Source organism: Paroedura picta, chromosome 9 (genome assembly GCF_049243985.1).
Source record: "Paroedura picta isolate Pp20150507F chromosome 9, Ppicta_v3.0, whole genome shotgun sequence".
NCBI classification, from domain to species: domain Eukaryota; kingdom Metazoa; phylum Chordata; class Lepidosauria; order Squamata; family Gekkonidae; genus Paroedura; species Paroedura picta.
Window position 1 is genome coordinate 74516106 of NC_135377.1, and position 15196 is coordinate 74531301.

The 15196-nt window shown below is 48.0% G+C and overlaps 1 protein-coding gene across 7 annotated transcripts in view; it reads right to left on the bottom strand.

The window, feature by feature from the left end:
- The window catches only part of TRIO (trio Rho guanine nucleotide exchange factor), a 309088-nt gene that overhangs the window by 169184 nt on the left and 124708 nt on the right, over positions 1 to 15196 (bottom strand). For all 7 annotated transcript variants that reach the window (XM_077353339.1, XM_077353341.1, XM_077353340.1 and 4 more), the window contains exons 11-16: positions 12042 to 12233; positions 10529 to 10698; positions 8969 to 9143; positions 8262 to 8457; positions 3838 to 4004; positions 165 to 284 (exon numbers count right to left, since the gene is read on the bottom strand). In XM_077353339.1, coding sequence (XP_077209454.1) covers positions 165 to 284; positions 3838 to 4004; positions 8262 to 8457; positions 8969 to 9143; positions 10529 to 10698; positions 12042 to 12233 — 1020 coding nt within the window. The remainder of the gene's footprint in view (positions 1 to 164; positions 285 to 3837; positions 4005 to 8261; positions 8458 to 8968; positions 9144 to 10528; positions 10699 to 12041; positions 12234 to 15196) is intronic.

Here is a 15196-nt window from a genome sequence, read left to right on the forward strand (position 1 = left end):
AGGCTGGACGCTCTTCCTCTCTCCTGCCCACGCCCCTTCCTGGAGGCAATGCCTTTGGCCATGATCCTTGTGGACTGCCACAAAGTGTCCACACAGGCAGGTCTGTAGGTCCTTCTGGCTCAGAAGGCCCTGGCCCTGGCCCTCCTTCCCTCCCTGCTGCTTACCTCGATGGCATGCTGGAACTGCTCATGTTCCCGCTGCAGCTGCTCAGCCTCCTGCAGGGAGCTGGCGGTGATGAGGCCGGCGTTTAACATGGACTCTCCATTTCGGATCCAGCCCAGGACCTAAAAAGACATGCAAAAAGATATCGATCCAAGTATTCCCTTAACACCCGGCCCAAGACCTTTTTAAATGAATGGTGTCCATTGGTCAACTACAATATTTTAGGATGAAGTCCCTACACACATAGGAGCTGCCTGAAACCAAAAATATCACATAAAATCTTCTACAATGAAAGAGACCATTATATGCTGTACTATTCCACAAGTTATTCTTGTTGACAAGTTAGTAAAATACGGCATGGATCATATTAGACAGATCGCGCCCAAAGGGTGCTTGGAAATGGCTCATCATCTTCTTGGAGAGGAGGGACACGTGGAGGGCCTCAGGGGTCTGTCCTGGCCCATGTGCTGCTATTCTTACTCATAACTTATTCATAAATGATTTGGATGAAGGAACAGAGGGGGTGCTTATTAAATTTGCAGACGATACTAAACTGGGAGGGGTAGCAAACACCAGAAGACAGCATCAGGATACAGGATGATCTTGACAGGCTGGAAAACTGGGCTAAAATAGAATAAATTTCAACAGTGAAAAATGTAAAGTTCTGTATTTAGGTAGAAAAAGATCAAATGCATCACTATAAGATGGGGGGGACTTGTCTTGGTAGTAGCATGTGCGAAAAGGATCTAGGAGTCTTAGCAGACCAGACATTGAACATCTCTGTGAGAACAGCTCTGGCCGGAGAACCAAACAGTGCTCCCCCCCCCCAGGCCAGCAAACCAGAGCAGAAGAACAGTACCCGAAGTTGGCAACCTACTACAACAAGTACAACAGCTACCAAACTAGGAGAATGCCCCCCGCCCCAGAACAAAACACTGAAAGAAAGAACTGTACAACTGAACACTAAAAGAAAGAACTGTAAAAATCACCTTTTAGAAGGAACACAACCCCAAGAAGAAAAGCCAAACAATGCTGCCCCTCAGATAAAAGAAAAAAGAAACACTAGGAGAAAGAAACAGTAAATATCAAAGCACCCCCAAAACCTACCCCACCCCACCTACAGAAACAAAAGAATAGCTGAGAAGAAGTGATTAGGAAGAGGAAAAAGAAAAGTGAAGGCAAAAGGGAAAAAAAGATCAGAGTCCCTCAGTCAAACCTTTGAGGACCTACAAGCTGCCAGAGCAAGAAGCTCGGCTTGCAGGACACGTTTGCAAAAGGCACTGCAATGATTGGCTGGCATTCCAAGGGAATTTATTTCAATTACTGTTTATACCCGAGTATAAGCTGAGGGGGGCTTTTCCAGTGTGAAAAAATGTGCTGAAAAACTCGGCTTATACTCGAGTATATATGGTAACTGCACTTGAAATTCTGGGTCACTGATGTCTTTCATATTACTTTTGTTACACAGCCCATGGGGACTATGTAACCAGCGGTGCACAGAAAAGTGCAAATGCCATTCTTAAATGTTTTAGATCAAAAGGTGGACAATATGTACCTGCAGCACTCAAATTATTCGAAGCCAAGGTAGTGTCACAACTACTCTATGGCACACAGCTGGGCCCCCTCTCAAACTTTGCTCCTTTGGAGAGGGTTCAATCTAAATGTTTAAGATCTGCTCTTCAAGTGCCAAAGTGTGTCTCCAGTGGTTTCATGAAGGAGGAGGCTACGGTATGGCTGACTGCTTTAAATGACTGGCTTAGACTATCCTTTTTCCCTCATGGCCCCACTAACAACGGAGGATGGTTACCAATCTTCATGGCAACAAAACATCAGAGCTAAAATCACACTCTTGGGGTTCTCTCCTGAGTTCCTACTGAGTATGGGATATGATCGGGCCAAAGAAGTTGTTAAGCAGAGATTGACCGACAGAACGCCAACAGGACCTAGCGAATAACCCATCTTTCATTATTAGTGAACCCAAGAGATACTCATCTCTCCCTATGACACATCTGGCCAAGCTTTAAGTCCCTAGTCAGAGGAGGGCCTTCACTTTGGCACGCTGTGATGCTTTCCTTTCGGCGGTATTAGAAGATGTAGGAAAATACCCTATATCGAAAGGAGATGTACCTGAGCACTGGACATGTAGAAACCATGGAGCATGTTCTCCTTCAATGTTGATTTTATATTGACATTCGAACTAGTCTAATTCTTCCGCTGCTAGGCAGATTCTGAGGGCGCTCAGGAGAATTTTACATTTCTCTACTGCTTGCAGATACAAACTATAGAGTTGCCAAGTTCTGCGCAGCAGCGATCAAAATTCGTAATAGAATGGCCTGTTTCAAGTGAACTGGACAGCTGTATTTATGTACTTTATTATTATTCTATTTTGTATTGCTATGTTTTAAGATGTTTTAATTCCTGGTTTTAATGGATGTGTTTGCATCATCTTATGCTGGTCTAGGACCATAATAAAACTGACTGAACTACTTTTGTTGCAAATACTGAAATCTATTTATCAGGCCAAGCTAGAGCAAAGTCACTTCAGCCAGATTATGACTTCTAATAACGATTTTTGAGCCTGTGGCACTGGGAAAACTAAAGACATGTAGCTGTTCGGAGGTTTTTTCTGAATGTTTTTTGTTGTTGGTTGGTTGGTTTGGGGGCTTTGTTCCTACTTCTTGTTGGGGGGGGGGGGTTACCACATTGGTATTCTAAAAATGATGGCGAGGAAAACAGAAACAAAGAATTCTGTTCATTGTCCAGAACTTGAAACTGTATTTATTTCTATCGTCAATGAAGAAGAAGAAGAGTTGGTTCTTATATGCCGCTTTTCTCTACCCGAAGGAGGCTCAAAGCGCCTTACAGTCGCCTTCACATTCCTCTCCCCACAACAGACACCCTGTGGGGTGGGTGAGGCTGAAAATGGAAAAGATTTTTAAGATGAATACAGACTGAAGCAAACCCAGAACCTGATGTCTGAGTGAGATGCTGGCTGTCAACTTAAATTTGGCACTCACATTTTAAAAACAGAGTTCATTCAGTCAGCAAAGGAAGAGCAGGTATATTAATATCATAATAACCACATCAAGGAAAGCAATTAAGACAAGCCGATTAAGCCGGCATGCCAGCCTGCTTCTGAACATGGAGGCTCCTCTGGAGGCCAGGTCTAGCACCGCCAGGCTGCCCAAGGACTCCCGTTCCTGTCCGTGGAGCCAGCCTGGAAGACGCTTTCCGAGCATGAATCCCAGATCGTTCAGAGAAAGGTGCACGCAAGAGAGACTGTACACATTGGGGTGTGTGAGAGAGAGATTTTAAACAAACACACAGACACCACCAAAAAATCCGATGCTCTAAAGTCGCAGTTTTAAGTTCTATTTTATGATCTGTTTTAAATTGTATTACCTTAAATGACCATATTCTTTTGGTCTTTTACGTATTAACTTCATATAACTTGGTCTGAACGACTGTAATAAAGTTTGGATCTGAATCTGAATCACAGACACGGATCCCCCAGTGGCTCAGAGAATGGGGTGGAAAACTGCCGCCAGGCACCTCTTCTCTCCTCGGCAGCTATGCAGCGTTAATTCACACCCACGACAATGGCCTGAGGGTTGCCTCCTCCGGCAAAGAGCCGATGCAGCCGCTCCAGGCCGGCTCCCGCGCGGTGCAGCCTACCTGCTTGACTTCGGCCTGCAGGTGCCGCAGTTGCACGCACTGCTCCAGGTGCTTCCGATGCTGCTCCGCCACCAGGTCCAGCTCCTGCTGCTTTTCGTGAAGGAACTCCAGTAAGTCCTGGACGCGAGTGGCCATGTCCACGTCTCTGTCACAGAGCAGCTCCACACCTGCAACCGGCAGCCAGGAATGACTCATGTGCATTTATTCCACTACCAACCCTCACCAAGGAAATGTGGACTGAACTGCCCTGCCAATGCAGCCTGCAGCATTCTCACTGGGTGCAGAATCTCAGCTCCTTGTCTCTTTAGGAGCAGGTTTGTACCAAAATGTGACAGGGCGTGGCTAATGACGGCAGAAATCTCAAATTTCGAGGACAACTGCATCCAGCAGAACTCCTGGCAGCCAGAGAGCTGGAACTCCTGAGGGCCCGTTCACTACCAGGGGTGGAATCCCAGTCTGTCTGTCCTGGGACCAGTTCCTGGCCATGGGCAGGGAATCCCACTGAGTTCAGTTCATGTCCTTTTCCACTGACATCTTCTTCTCCCACCAAGCGCATCAGTAATGTGTTACGATTAATTTCCTTCCTGGATCCTTAAGTTCTCCATATATTTATGCTTTAACTTACAAAAAGACTCTGCACGCCACTAATCCCAGTGGGACCAGGCGACAGTCGGGTCTCACAGCTTGGTTTTTGGCCTAGCTGTACTTTGTGCTCAGGAAGAGAGATTCAGGTGGGTCACCGTGTTGGTCTGAAGCAACAGAACAAAGTTTGAGTCCAGTCAGAAACCTTCAAGACCCACAAATTTTAATTCCGGGTATCAGTTTGTGTGTGCACACACTTCTTTAATACTGACCAACAGGCAAGAGTTGGTGGATGAGGTGAAGGAGGTGGGGACCCTAGGGGGAAATGACCATGTCCTCATAGAATTCCTTTTGAGATGGGGAGCCAAGGAAGCTTGTAGCCAGACGCAGATGTTGGATTTTCATAGGGCAAACTTTAATAAACTCAGAGACATGATGAGTGTCATACCATGGACGGGAATGCTGGAAGGGAAGGGAGCATGTGAAGGGTGGGCGCTACTCAAACAAGAGCTATCGCATGTTCAATCAATGACTATCCCAGAAAGACGAAAACACTGCAGGAGCTCTAAGAAGCCTATTTGGATGAACAGAGAACTTCAAGAGGAACTAAGAAAGAAAAGGAAAATGTTCAGGAAATGGAGGGAAGGACAGAGCTCTAAAGAAGAGTACCTACAGGTTACTAGGCACTGTAGATCAATCATCAGAAAGGCCAAAGCTGAGAGTGAGCTAAGATTGGCCAGGGAAGCCCATTGTAACAAGAAAAGATTTTTCAGTTATGTGAGGAGCAAACGTAAAGTCAAGGAGGCAATAGGCCCACTGTTGGGTGCGGACGGACAAACTCTAACGAAAGATGCAGAGAAAGCAGAAAGGCTTAGTGCCTATTTTACATCTGTTTTTTCCCACAGGTCAAAGTGTTTAGGCATATCTAGAGATGGCCGTAGCCAAAGGATAGTGTCTGGGTGGCAGGTTAACATGGATAGAGAGGTTGTCGAGAGGCATTTAGCTGCACTGGATGAGTTCAAATCCCCTGGTCCAGATGAAATGCACCCGAGAGCACTCAAAGAACTTTCCAGAGAACTTGCACAACCCTTGTCCATCATCTTCGGAACTTCGTTAAGGACTGGAGATGTCCCGGAGGACTGGAAAAGAGCAAACGTTATTCCGATCTTCAAAAAAGGGAGGAAGGATGACCCAGGAAACTACAGACCAGTGAGTCTGACCTCTGTTGTGGGGAAGATAATGGAGCAGATATTAAAGGGAGCGATCTGCAAACGTCTGGAGGACAATTTGGTGATCCAAGGAAGTCAGCATGGATTTGTCTCCAACAGGTCCTGCCAGACCAACCTAGTTTCCTTTTTTGATCAAGTAACAGGTTTGCTGGATCGGGGAAATTCGGTTGATGTCATTTACTTGGATTTTAGTAAAGCTTTTGACAAGGTTCCCCATGATGTTCTGATGGATAAGTTGAAGGACTGCAATCTGGATTTTCAGATCGTTAGGTGGATAGGGAATTGGTTAGAGAACCGCACTCAAAGAGTTGTTGTCAATGGTGTTTCATCAGACTGGAGAGAGGTGAGTAGCGGGGTACCTCATGGCTTGGTGCTCGGCCCGGTACTTTTTAACATATTTATTAATGATCTAGATGAGGGGGTGGAGGGACTACTCATCAAGTTTGCAGATGACACCAAATTGGGAGGATTGGCAAATACTCCGGAAGATAGAGACACAGTTCAACGAGATCTGAACACAATGGAAAAATGGGCAAATGAGAACAAGATGCAATTTCATAAAGATAAGTGTAAAGTTCTGCATATGGGTCAGAAAAATGAAAAGCATGCCTACTGGATGGGGGATACGCTTCTAGGTAGCACTGTGTGTGAACGAGACCTTGGGGTACTTGTGGATTGTAAACTAAACATGAGGAGGCAGTGTGATGCAGTGATAAAAAAGGCAAATGCCATTTTGGGCTGTATCAACAGGAGCATCACATCAAAATCACAAGATGTCATAGTCCCATTGTATATGGCACTGGTCAGACCACACCTGGAGTACTGTGTGCAGTTCTGGAGGCCTCACTTCAAGAAGGACGTAGATAAAATTGAAAGGGTACAGAGAAGAGCGACGAGGATGATCTGGGGCCAAGGGACCAAGCAATATGAAGATAGGTTGAGGGACTTGGGAATGTTCAGCCTGTAGAAAAGGAGGTTGAGAGGGGACATGATAGCCCTCTTTAAGTATTTGAAAGGTTGTCACTTGGAGGAGGGCAGGATGCTGTTTCTGCTGGCTGCAGAGGAGAGGACACACAGTAATGGGTTTAAACTTCAAGTACAACGATATCAGGAAAAAGTTTTTCACAGTCAGAGTAGTTCAGCAGTGGAATAGGCTGCCTAAGGAGGTGGTGAGCTCCCCCTCACTGGCAGTCTTCAAGCAAAGGTTGGATACACACTTTTCTTGGATGTTTTAGGATGCTTAGGGCTAATCCTGCGTTGAGCAGGGGGTTGGACTAGATGGCCTGTATGGCCCCTTCCAACTCTATGATTCTATGATTCTATGATTCTTCAGATTCAATGAAACAAGACTTCCTGAATGATTACACATAGGTACGAGACGGGAATAGTTACCAGGAAGTCTAGATGGATAAGTAACTGAGCAATAAGTACAGCTAAAATTGAATTAAAGCAGTTGTTAAGACCTGTGTATAGCCGCAAATCAGCATAGAAACAACAGTAAAAGAAAAATTGATTTTTATATCCTGTTTTTCATTACACGTAGGAGTCTCAAAATGGCTTACAACTGGCTTCCCTTCCTCTCCTTCAAACAGGCACCCTGTGAGGAGGTGGGGCTGAGAGAACTCTGGCAGGACTGCTAGGTCAGAACAGCACTATCAGGACTGTGAGTTGCCCAAGGTCACCCACCTGGCTGTGTGTGGAGGAGCAGGAAATCAAACCCAGCCAGATTAGAAGCCACCACTCGTAAAGCTCAAACAAGCAGATATGGGAACTATGTTTGACTCCTGAGGCACCTTTTTGGCCAGAAATATTCCGGTGTTCCACAGGGCCTGCAAAACGGAGCTCTTCCACCAGGCTCATGGTTGCCCGCCTCCTTCAGAATAGAGCTATGTGTGGGGCAGCCAAGGGTTTCATTGGCCCCCTCCTCTACCCGAAGGAGTCTCAAAGTGGCTTCTTTCTTTTCCCCTCCCCACAACAGACACCCTGTGGGGTGGGTGAGGCTGAGAGAGTCCTGATGTCACTGCTCGGTCAGAACAATTTTATGATTGCTGTGGTGAGCCCAAGTTCACCCAGCTGGCTGCATGTGGGGGAGTGCAGAATCGAACCCGGCTCGCCAGATTAGAAGTCTACACTCCTGACCACTCCACCAAACATTCCACAAGCCAAAAAAGCCAGCCAAACAAAAAACTGCACACGCCACTTTTAGACTTCATGCAGACAAATGTTTCAAATTGCTTTAGAAATGGTGGGTGCATTTTTCAAAAGCAGCTGTTATGCAGGGGAGGGGGTCCACAGTCCAAAAAACTAAACCGTTGGGTTCATTGAAAGTAGCTTTTGGGTCCTAGAATTCAAACCCCCTTCTCTCCAGCAGTGATCCCAATTTATCCTTCCTGCTGCTTAACAGTCTCTCTCTTAAGAGCTTATCCTGGACACACTGATAACCTCAAAATGTCTAACTTGGAACACAGTTCTGAAAACTAAACTATTTCATTAGAAAGGGTGAGATTTTTCAAGGCTTGAGGACACCCACGTCCCTTGAGTGATATCAAGATGGTTCCGACACCTTCCCAGGCCCCCCTGGATGTTTCCGTCACCGAGAGGGATCCCTCTTACCCGAGGCCTGCACTTCATTGACATACTGCAGGAGGTCTTGGCCCTGGTGGATGACGTCGAAGGTCAGGTTGTTCATGGTCAGCGCTTTGTCCGCATGGTGCTGAAGCCTCTGCTCCGCGATGGTGAGGTCTTCGGTGTCAAAATCGTTCATCTGCTGGGAGAGCTCATCGTTCCAGGATTCAAGGTCCGAAATGATCTGAAGCCCAAGAGAGAAAGATGAGCATCTCAGCAGGAGAGGTTTCTCTGGACTATTTAAGAAGAACCCCTAAATGCCTGGAGAAAGGCTGAGCACTACTGGAATGCAGCCCCAAATCCTTAGTAACCAACTACCTTTTCCTGATAAATAGGAGAGATAATAATTGATTCAGCACTTGATTCAGATCAAACTTTTGAGACAAGATTCTAGTCCTCTTGCATGAGAAACAGATATTGGATGGGTGAATCTAGCCAGGAAGGAGACCTTTTGCAGATTGGTGGCATGCTTGGATCAGTCAACCTGTGCAAATCACAAACTACGTGCTGCTGAGCTAAGACTGTGGCAGAGTCTCTGGCAGGTGGAAAGTCTCAGGACCTCAACTCAGGTGCAGGAAAGAGCAGGTGGGCTGAGGCTGCCTGGCACCCTGAACTCCAGCCTCTCCTCCCAGCCACCCCTTAGGGGAAGGAGGAAAGGCCTCGTGGAAGACGTGCTCAGCACAAGGAAGACTCACGTCGATGGCGTCTCTCTCAAATATCCGCAACTGCAAGAAAAGCTCCAGCTTGATTTTGCGCTCCTGGAAAAGCTCCTCCATTTGGGACTGGGCTTCATCCAGCTGCTGAAGGACCGTCTCTATATGATTGATGGAGCTGTTATGTGGAGTCTTGTTGCTCGAGATGGCAGAATCCCTGTTTTTCAAACAACACCACAAGAACAAAAGGGCGAAACCACAAGGCATCAAGACTGGCATGCAGGTCTATGTGCTTCTCAAGCGCTCCAGGAGTCCACCTCCACCGGCTCTCCCCGAACCTCTGAGGAAACCTCTGCCGGAGCTACAGGCTCTTTGTGCCACCAACGGCGGAACGTCCCACCCCCCGTGCACACGCCCGAAACAAGGCACGGCCCGTGACTCCGCCCAACACGCCCACATGCCTGCGTCCCGTGAGGGAGAACCAGCAGAGGTCCCACAAGCCGGTCTGCCATGACGGACTCTCTCAGTGCAGAGCCCCAGGGACGTTTCTGGGAAGCCCCGGATTCTCTAGGGTGTAAACTGCACAGAGCTTTTATTCCAACCCCAGGTCGATTCAGCGATTTCTGTTAGGATTTGGGGCGGTTTAAATTTTCCTTCTGCAGCAAGAAGGATTGATCCGGAGTGACCCTACCTTTATTGTGCGATATCTGAGACTGCTTTTAAGCCTGATTATATTATAAAAATGGCATTGTTTTGAGTTGGGGCTCTCCTCCGTGGTAGAGGACCCGTGATTGGCTACAGGTGGTCATGTGACAAACCTGCCTCAAAGGAGAAGCCCCTAATTTCTCTCTGTCGGCCTTGGATTTATTTTTTGTGCTTTCTTCGCCCCCCCCCCTTTCAAGAAAAGAAAGGATTTTTTCCTCCCTCCTCTGACTTCTTTGATCCTCTCCCCCCTTCAAGAAAACGAAGAAAGAGTCTCCATTTGCCTCCCCCCCCTCTGAGCCACCCTAACCACGTGCAGAAGACTTTCCTGTTTCAATTGGGGGGGGGGGGGAGAATCGAGTTCAAAGCAATCTGAATTCAACAGTATTGTCAGTGGAATAAAGAAAATAAGTGCAGACTCTGCCCAGGACGTGATCCGCTCCGTTTAGCCCCAGAGAGCCGCCAGGAGCCGCTTTCAAGCCTCCCAGCAGAGGCCCAAATGACCAGGGATGTGGAGCGGATGCTGAGTGGCTCACCTGGCCCAGGGTGTGAAGCATCACTTATACCCCACCCCAGTGTCCCTGATGCGCAGTCCCTTCCCATGCGCCTTGAGGAGCAGCCAATACCTGGGGTTTTAAAGCCCCTCCACCCAAAAGGAAGATGGCACTCAATGCACAACCAGCATTATATCCCAAAGGATATTGCTGAACATCACTGTAGCTTGTATGTGAATTTAAGAGGACCTCACCATTTCTGATGGCCCGTCTGGGGTACACACAGGACAGAAGGACGGGAGGGCAGGCAGGGAAACACAGCAGAATCAGGTGCAAGCAGTGCAACACAGTGTGTGTGTGTGTGTGGGGGGGGGAGTATGCTACAACCGGGAAGGCTGCCCCTTACCTCAGCTGCTGTATCAGGTCCTCTCCTTCCTTGATGACATTCACTGTCACCTGCAGGGTGGTTTGCTGCTGCTGCCCAAACCTTTTGATCAGTTCCTGCACGGCCTCCACGGACTCGGCATAGACATCATCCAGAAGCTCTTTCTGCAGTTCTTCTAGCCACGTCCAGAGCTATGAGGGGAGAGAGCACAGCCTCTGCATCTGTGGATTGCCATGCGGGTTTCTTGTACAAAAACTGATGATGAAGTGCATATAAATATTAATTATACAGCATTTTCTGATCTCATTAACCCCATGCTAGAGATCAAGGGGCTGAGGCCAGGAGATGGTGGACAGCCCAAAGAGCCCTCGGTGCAGCTGAAGTCAGAACGGGGATCTTCATGCTCACCGGCAGTAAAAAAAAAAAAAATCGCTACTCAAAATTCACCTTTGTCACAAACCCACGTGGCCACAGAACACTTGGCCACAGTGATCCATGCAACGGTCACCTCCAGATTAGACTTCTGTAACTCGTTCTTTGTGGGCCAACCCTTGTCTTTGACCCAGAATTGCAACTGGTACAAAATGCAGCTGCGAGGGCCCTCGCTAGGTCATCATGGAGGGTGCCTGTCCAGCTGACGCTGCAGCAGTTGCATTGGTTGCCAGTTAGCTTCCGGAAGGTCTTGGTTTTGACCTTTAAGGCTATCCGTGGCCTGGGTCCCACCGATCTGCATTTGGCTAAGGCTGGGCTGGAGACTGGGGTACTATGATCAGGTCCTCCTCCTTCCTTGTGTATCCCCCCCCCCGCCCCCGCCCCACCACCAGGCCAGCATCACCTGGTGACACCTACCTGAACATCACAACTGTGAACAGGAGAGTTGAGGAATTGAAACTGCTGTTGGTTATGGCTGATGTTATTTCTGACTATGTTCTTTGCTTAGGTTGTTCCATGTTTTACCCCACAACGTTATATGTAAACCGCCCTGAGCCGTATGGGAGGGCAGCATAAAAATACAAGAAAATAGATGTTTATTTTTGTGACAAGAAGGGGGCTTCTAGTTTAGTGGAAGTGTCCATATCTTTCAGGAAGAATGTCCAGGGCCAGACCTCTCACTCAGAACAGACCACTCTGGGCAAAGTGTGTCTTGCTCTGTTGTGTTTATAAATGTAGGCTTTGTATTCATACACTTAGTATTATCTTTGGCCAGAATAATGTTGAGTTGGCATGCGAACAACCTATATCCTGCCTGATTGGCCCTCAGTAGGAATACGCCCCCAACAAGGAGTGGGCACTCCCCCACTGAGGGCCAATTGCAGGTCTTCCCCACCCTAGTCCTCCTCCTCTTCCTTACTGCCCCTTCTGGGCATGTGAAGGGAGAAAGAACTGGCAGCAGATAAGCTAGGAAGGAGGTCGACCACGTTCCTTGTGAGCCCTGCGTGGGACCGTAGCTCTAGTCAGCCTGACGCTAGTTTAAAAGGTAGCATGTCAACCATGTGGCACTTCTACTGCCTTTTATGTTATAATATTTACTTACCTCTTTAACATGAGTGTGAAAAGATACAGACATGTCAAGCAGGACTTTACGCTGCTCTACACGCCTAACAAAGTCCTGGATTCGGTCTTCCAGCTGATGGGCTGCTTGATAGATCTCTTCGGGGTCACACTCCCCCGTCTGTGCCAGTTGCTCTGCTGCTTCTAATAATTTGTCTGCATTGGTGTATGTGTTCTGGGGTGAGATGGGGAAGAAAACAGAAGAACTGTCAAGATTCCTGCAAATGAGCATCTAGATGGATGGTCATCTCTTGGACAGAGCCCCAGCTTGGGGTCCACCAGGTCTACGCGCCACGGCACTCATCCTCACACAGTGGAGTTTGCAGCTTTTATACGTTTGCAGCGATGTCATCTTACGGCAGGTAACATGGAATTACTACTGCTGAAACAGTTAGTGGGTACCAGCAGCATACCAGATACTAAACACCACACACAGAGGACTCAAAAGAGGTATTTCTGTTTTGGAGATACAGGAATTCTGCATCTATTGTAGAAAAATCAAAGGAAAGATTTTCTTCTCTTTAACTATAGGATGCAAAAATCTCCAGAGCTGTCTCTACTCACATCGACAGGCAAAGTAAATGTATCTTGTGACAGGTCTGTCCAAAACTCACTGGGGATAGGGAAGTAACATTCTGTCGTATCAAAGGCAATTGACTGGCTTTCTTCGAACTCACTGTTTGCAATGGCATTTAACTGGAAGCAACAAAAGACACTGCCAAGTGATCTTCTCAAGCCATCTCCTGGAAACTAAAACTGGAATCCTGCAGGGACCAGAGCTGGGCTTGGACATGAGCAGCAGAGGTTCAGCTGTGAGCCCTGAGAGGGACCGGCATCTTCTCCAGAGGCCCACCTGAACGCACGAGGCTGGCGAGAGCCTAAAGTGTCACTCGAGGCTGTTCGGGGGAGGGGGGGGGGGGCGGCAGAAACAAACACATCCCAAAGGCATCGTTTGTGACCCCTGGTCCTCAGGTTCCTGCCAAGGACGAAACCCACATGCTCAGGGCAGGGTTGGGCAGCCTCTTGCACACGCACTGCTTCATGACTGCCGCACCCCACAGACTGCAAACATCCAATCTGGCCAGAGCTCTAATAATCCTCTTTCTACTACAGGAGCTTGTTCTTTGCAATCCAAAAAGGCCTTTCCAGGGGGAATGCTCGGCCGGCAGAACTCCCACCCAAAGGTCAAGTGCCAGGAAACCTCCTCTGGACTCCATTAGGCACCGAGTACAACAGGCCTTTTTTCATGGCAAAGAGACTGGAGTGGCTTGCCATTTCCTTCTCCGGTGGACAGGAAAACCTCTCCAGGGGGGAGGAAGGCGATGGCAAATCTAGACGGCATCCTAAAAAGCAGAGAAACCACCCTGCCAACAAAAGTGCGTCTAGTCAAGGCTATGGTCTTCCCAGTTGCAATGTATGGCTGCGAAAGTTGGACCATAAGGAAGGCAGAGCGTCAAAGAATTGAGGCTTTTGAACTCTGGTGCTGGAGAAGACTCTTGCGAGTCCCTTGGACTGCAAGGTGAACAAACCGGTCAGTCCTAGAGGAGATCAACCCTGACTGCTCTTTAGAAGGCCAGATCCTGGAGATGAAACTCAAATACTTTGGCCACCTCATGAGAAGGAAGTGTACAGGAGGCAGCCTCAATTGTGGCCCCAAGATGGGAGGCATCTTTTAAAACACAGGTTTCCAAATTGGGCAGTACGCGCTCCCTGGGAACCATGGAAGGATCCAGAGGGCAGTGAGGAATCTGGAGTTTTCCTGCTGTGGTGGCATATTCCTAATGAGAGACGTTCCATGGGGTGCTGGCCATTGCCTCCCTCTGGGTCAGGGGAGTCAAACTGCGGCCCTCCAGATGTCCATCGACTACAATTCCCATAAGCCTGTGCCAGCATATTCTGGCAGGGACTCATGGAAATTGTAGTCCATGGACATCTGGAGGGCCGCAGTTTGACCACCCCTGCTCTGGTTAGTAGTGATCCTGGGCTTCTTTAGGCCGCCCATCCCAGTGCTGGCCAGGGCCAACCCTGCCTAACTTCCTGAAGACAACAACAGCTTCAGAAGGTGGCCTGAATGGGAACATATTCTTGTTGACCTCCTTCGCCTCCAAGGATCTACCCCAGATCTCCAGAAATCTCTTAACCCAGGGTTGGGTACCCTTCCCCAATAGTCTCCATCTTTGGGGGACTGGAAAAGTCTTCCCCTGCTAGAAGAAGAAGAAGAGTTGGTGTTTTTACATGCCACTTTTCTCTACCGAGAGGAGTCTCAAAGGGGCTTCCAGTCGCCTTCCCTTTCCTCTCCCCACAACAGACACCCTGTGAGGTGGGTGAGGTTGAGAGAGCCCTGATATTCCTGCTCGGTCAGAACAGCTTTATCAGTGCTGTGGAGAGCCTAAGGTCACCCAGCTGGTTGCATGTGGGGGAGTGCGGAACCAAATCCAGCTCACGAGATAAGAAATCCACACTCCTAACCACTATACAAAGCTTGCTCTCTTGCTCCTGGCCATCTGATTTGCCATTGCTTGCCCCCCCCCTCTCTTTCTCTCCTTTCTCCCTGATTCGTATTCAAAGTGACATTTACAAATTACTTTTACAAAGAACGTATAGATGGTTTTCCAGATTATAATATATATGGCCAATGCAAAAGAACCAAAAAAGAAGTGAGAAAGCAACGCGAGTTTTGGATTTGTGGTTGACCTGACTCTAGGAGAGAGGTGTGTGTTTGTATGTGTGGGAGGGACTAGGGATGTGGCCTGGGAGTCAAGGGGGCAGCAGCAGCCTGAAAAAAACAAACAAAGCAAAGTAAGAAGGCAACTGTGTAATAGTCACATACCATGAAATCAAAGGACACCGATGCACATGTGAACTGGCCCTGCTTAAAGAAAGGATCACTGTATTCCAGCCTTTCTCAACTATTTTCACCATTGAGAAACCTCCGAAACAGTCTCCAGCCTTGGAGAAGCTGGCCCAATCCTGCAGGATATGTTGAGAAGTATCACGGTGGGGCCCCTCCCCTTCCCACTCCCTCCAGGCTCATAATTGGCCATTTGGGGCGGGGGCAAGAAGACATGACCATATATGGTCATATCACCTGATAAATGCTTAACAAAGTTTAAAAATATATTAAAATTAATTAACTCC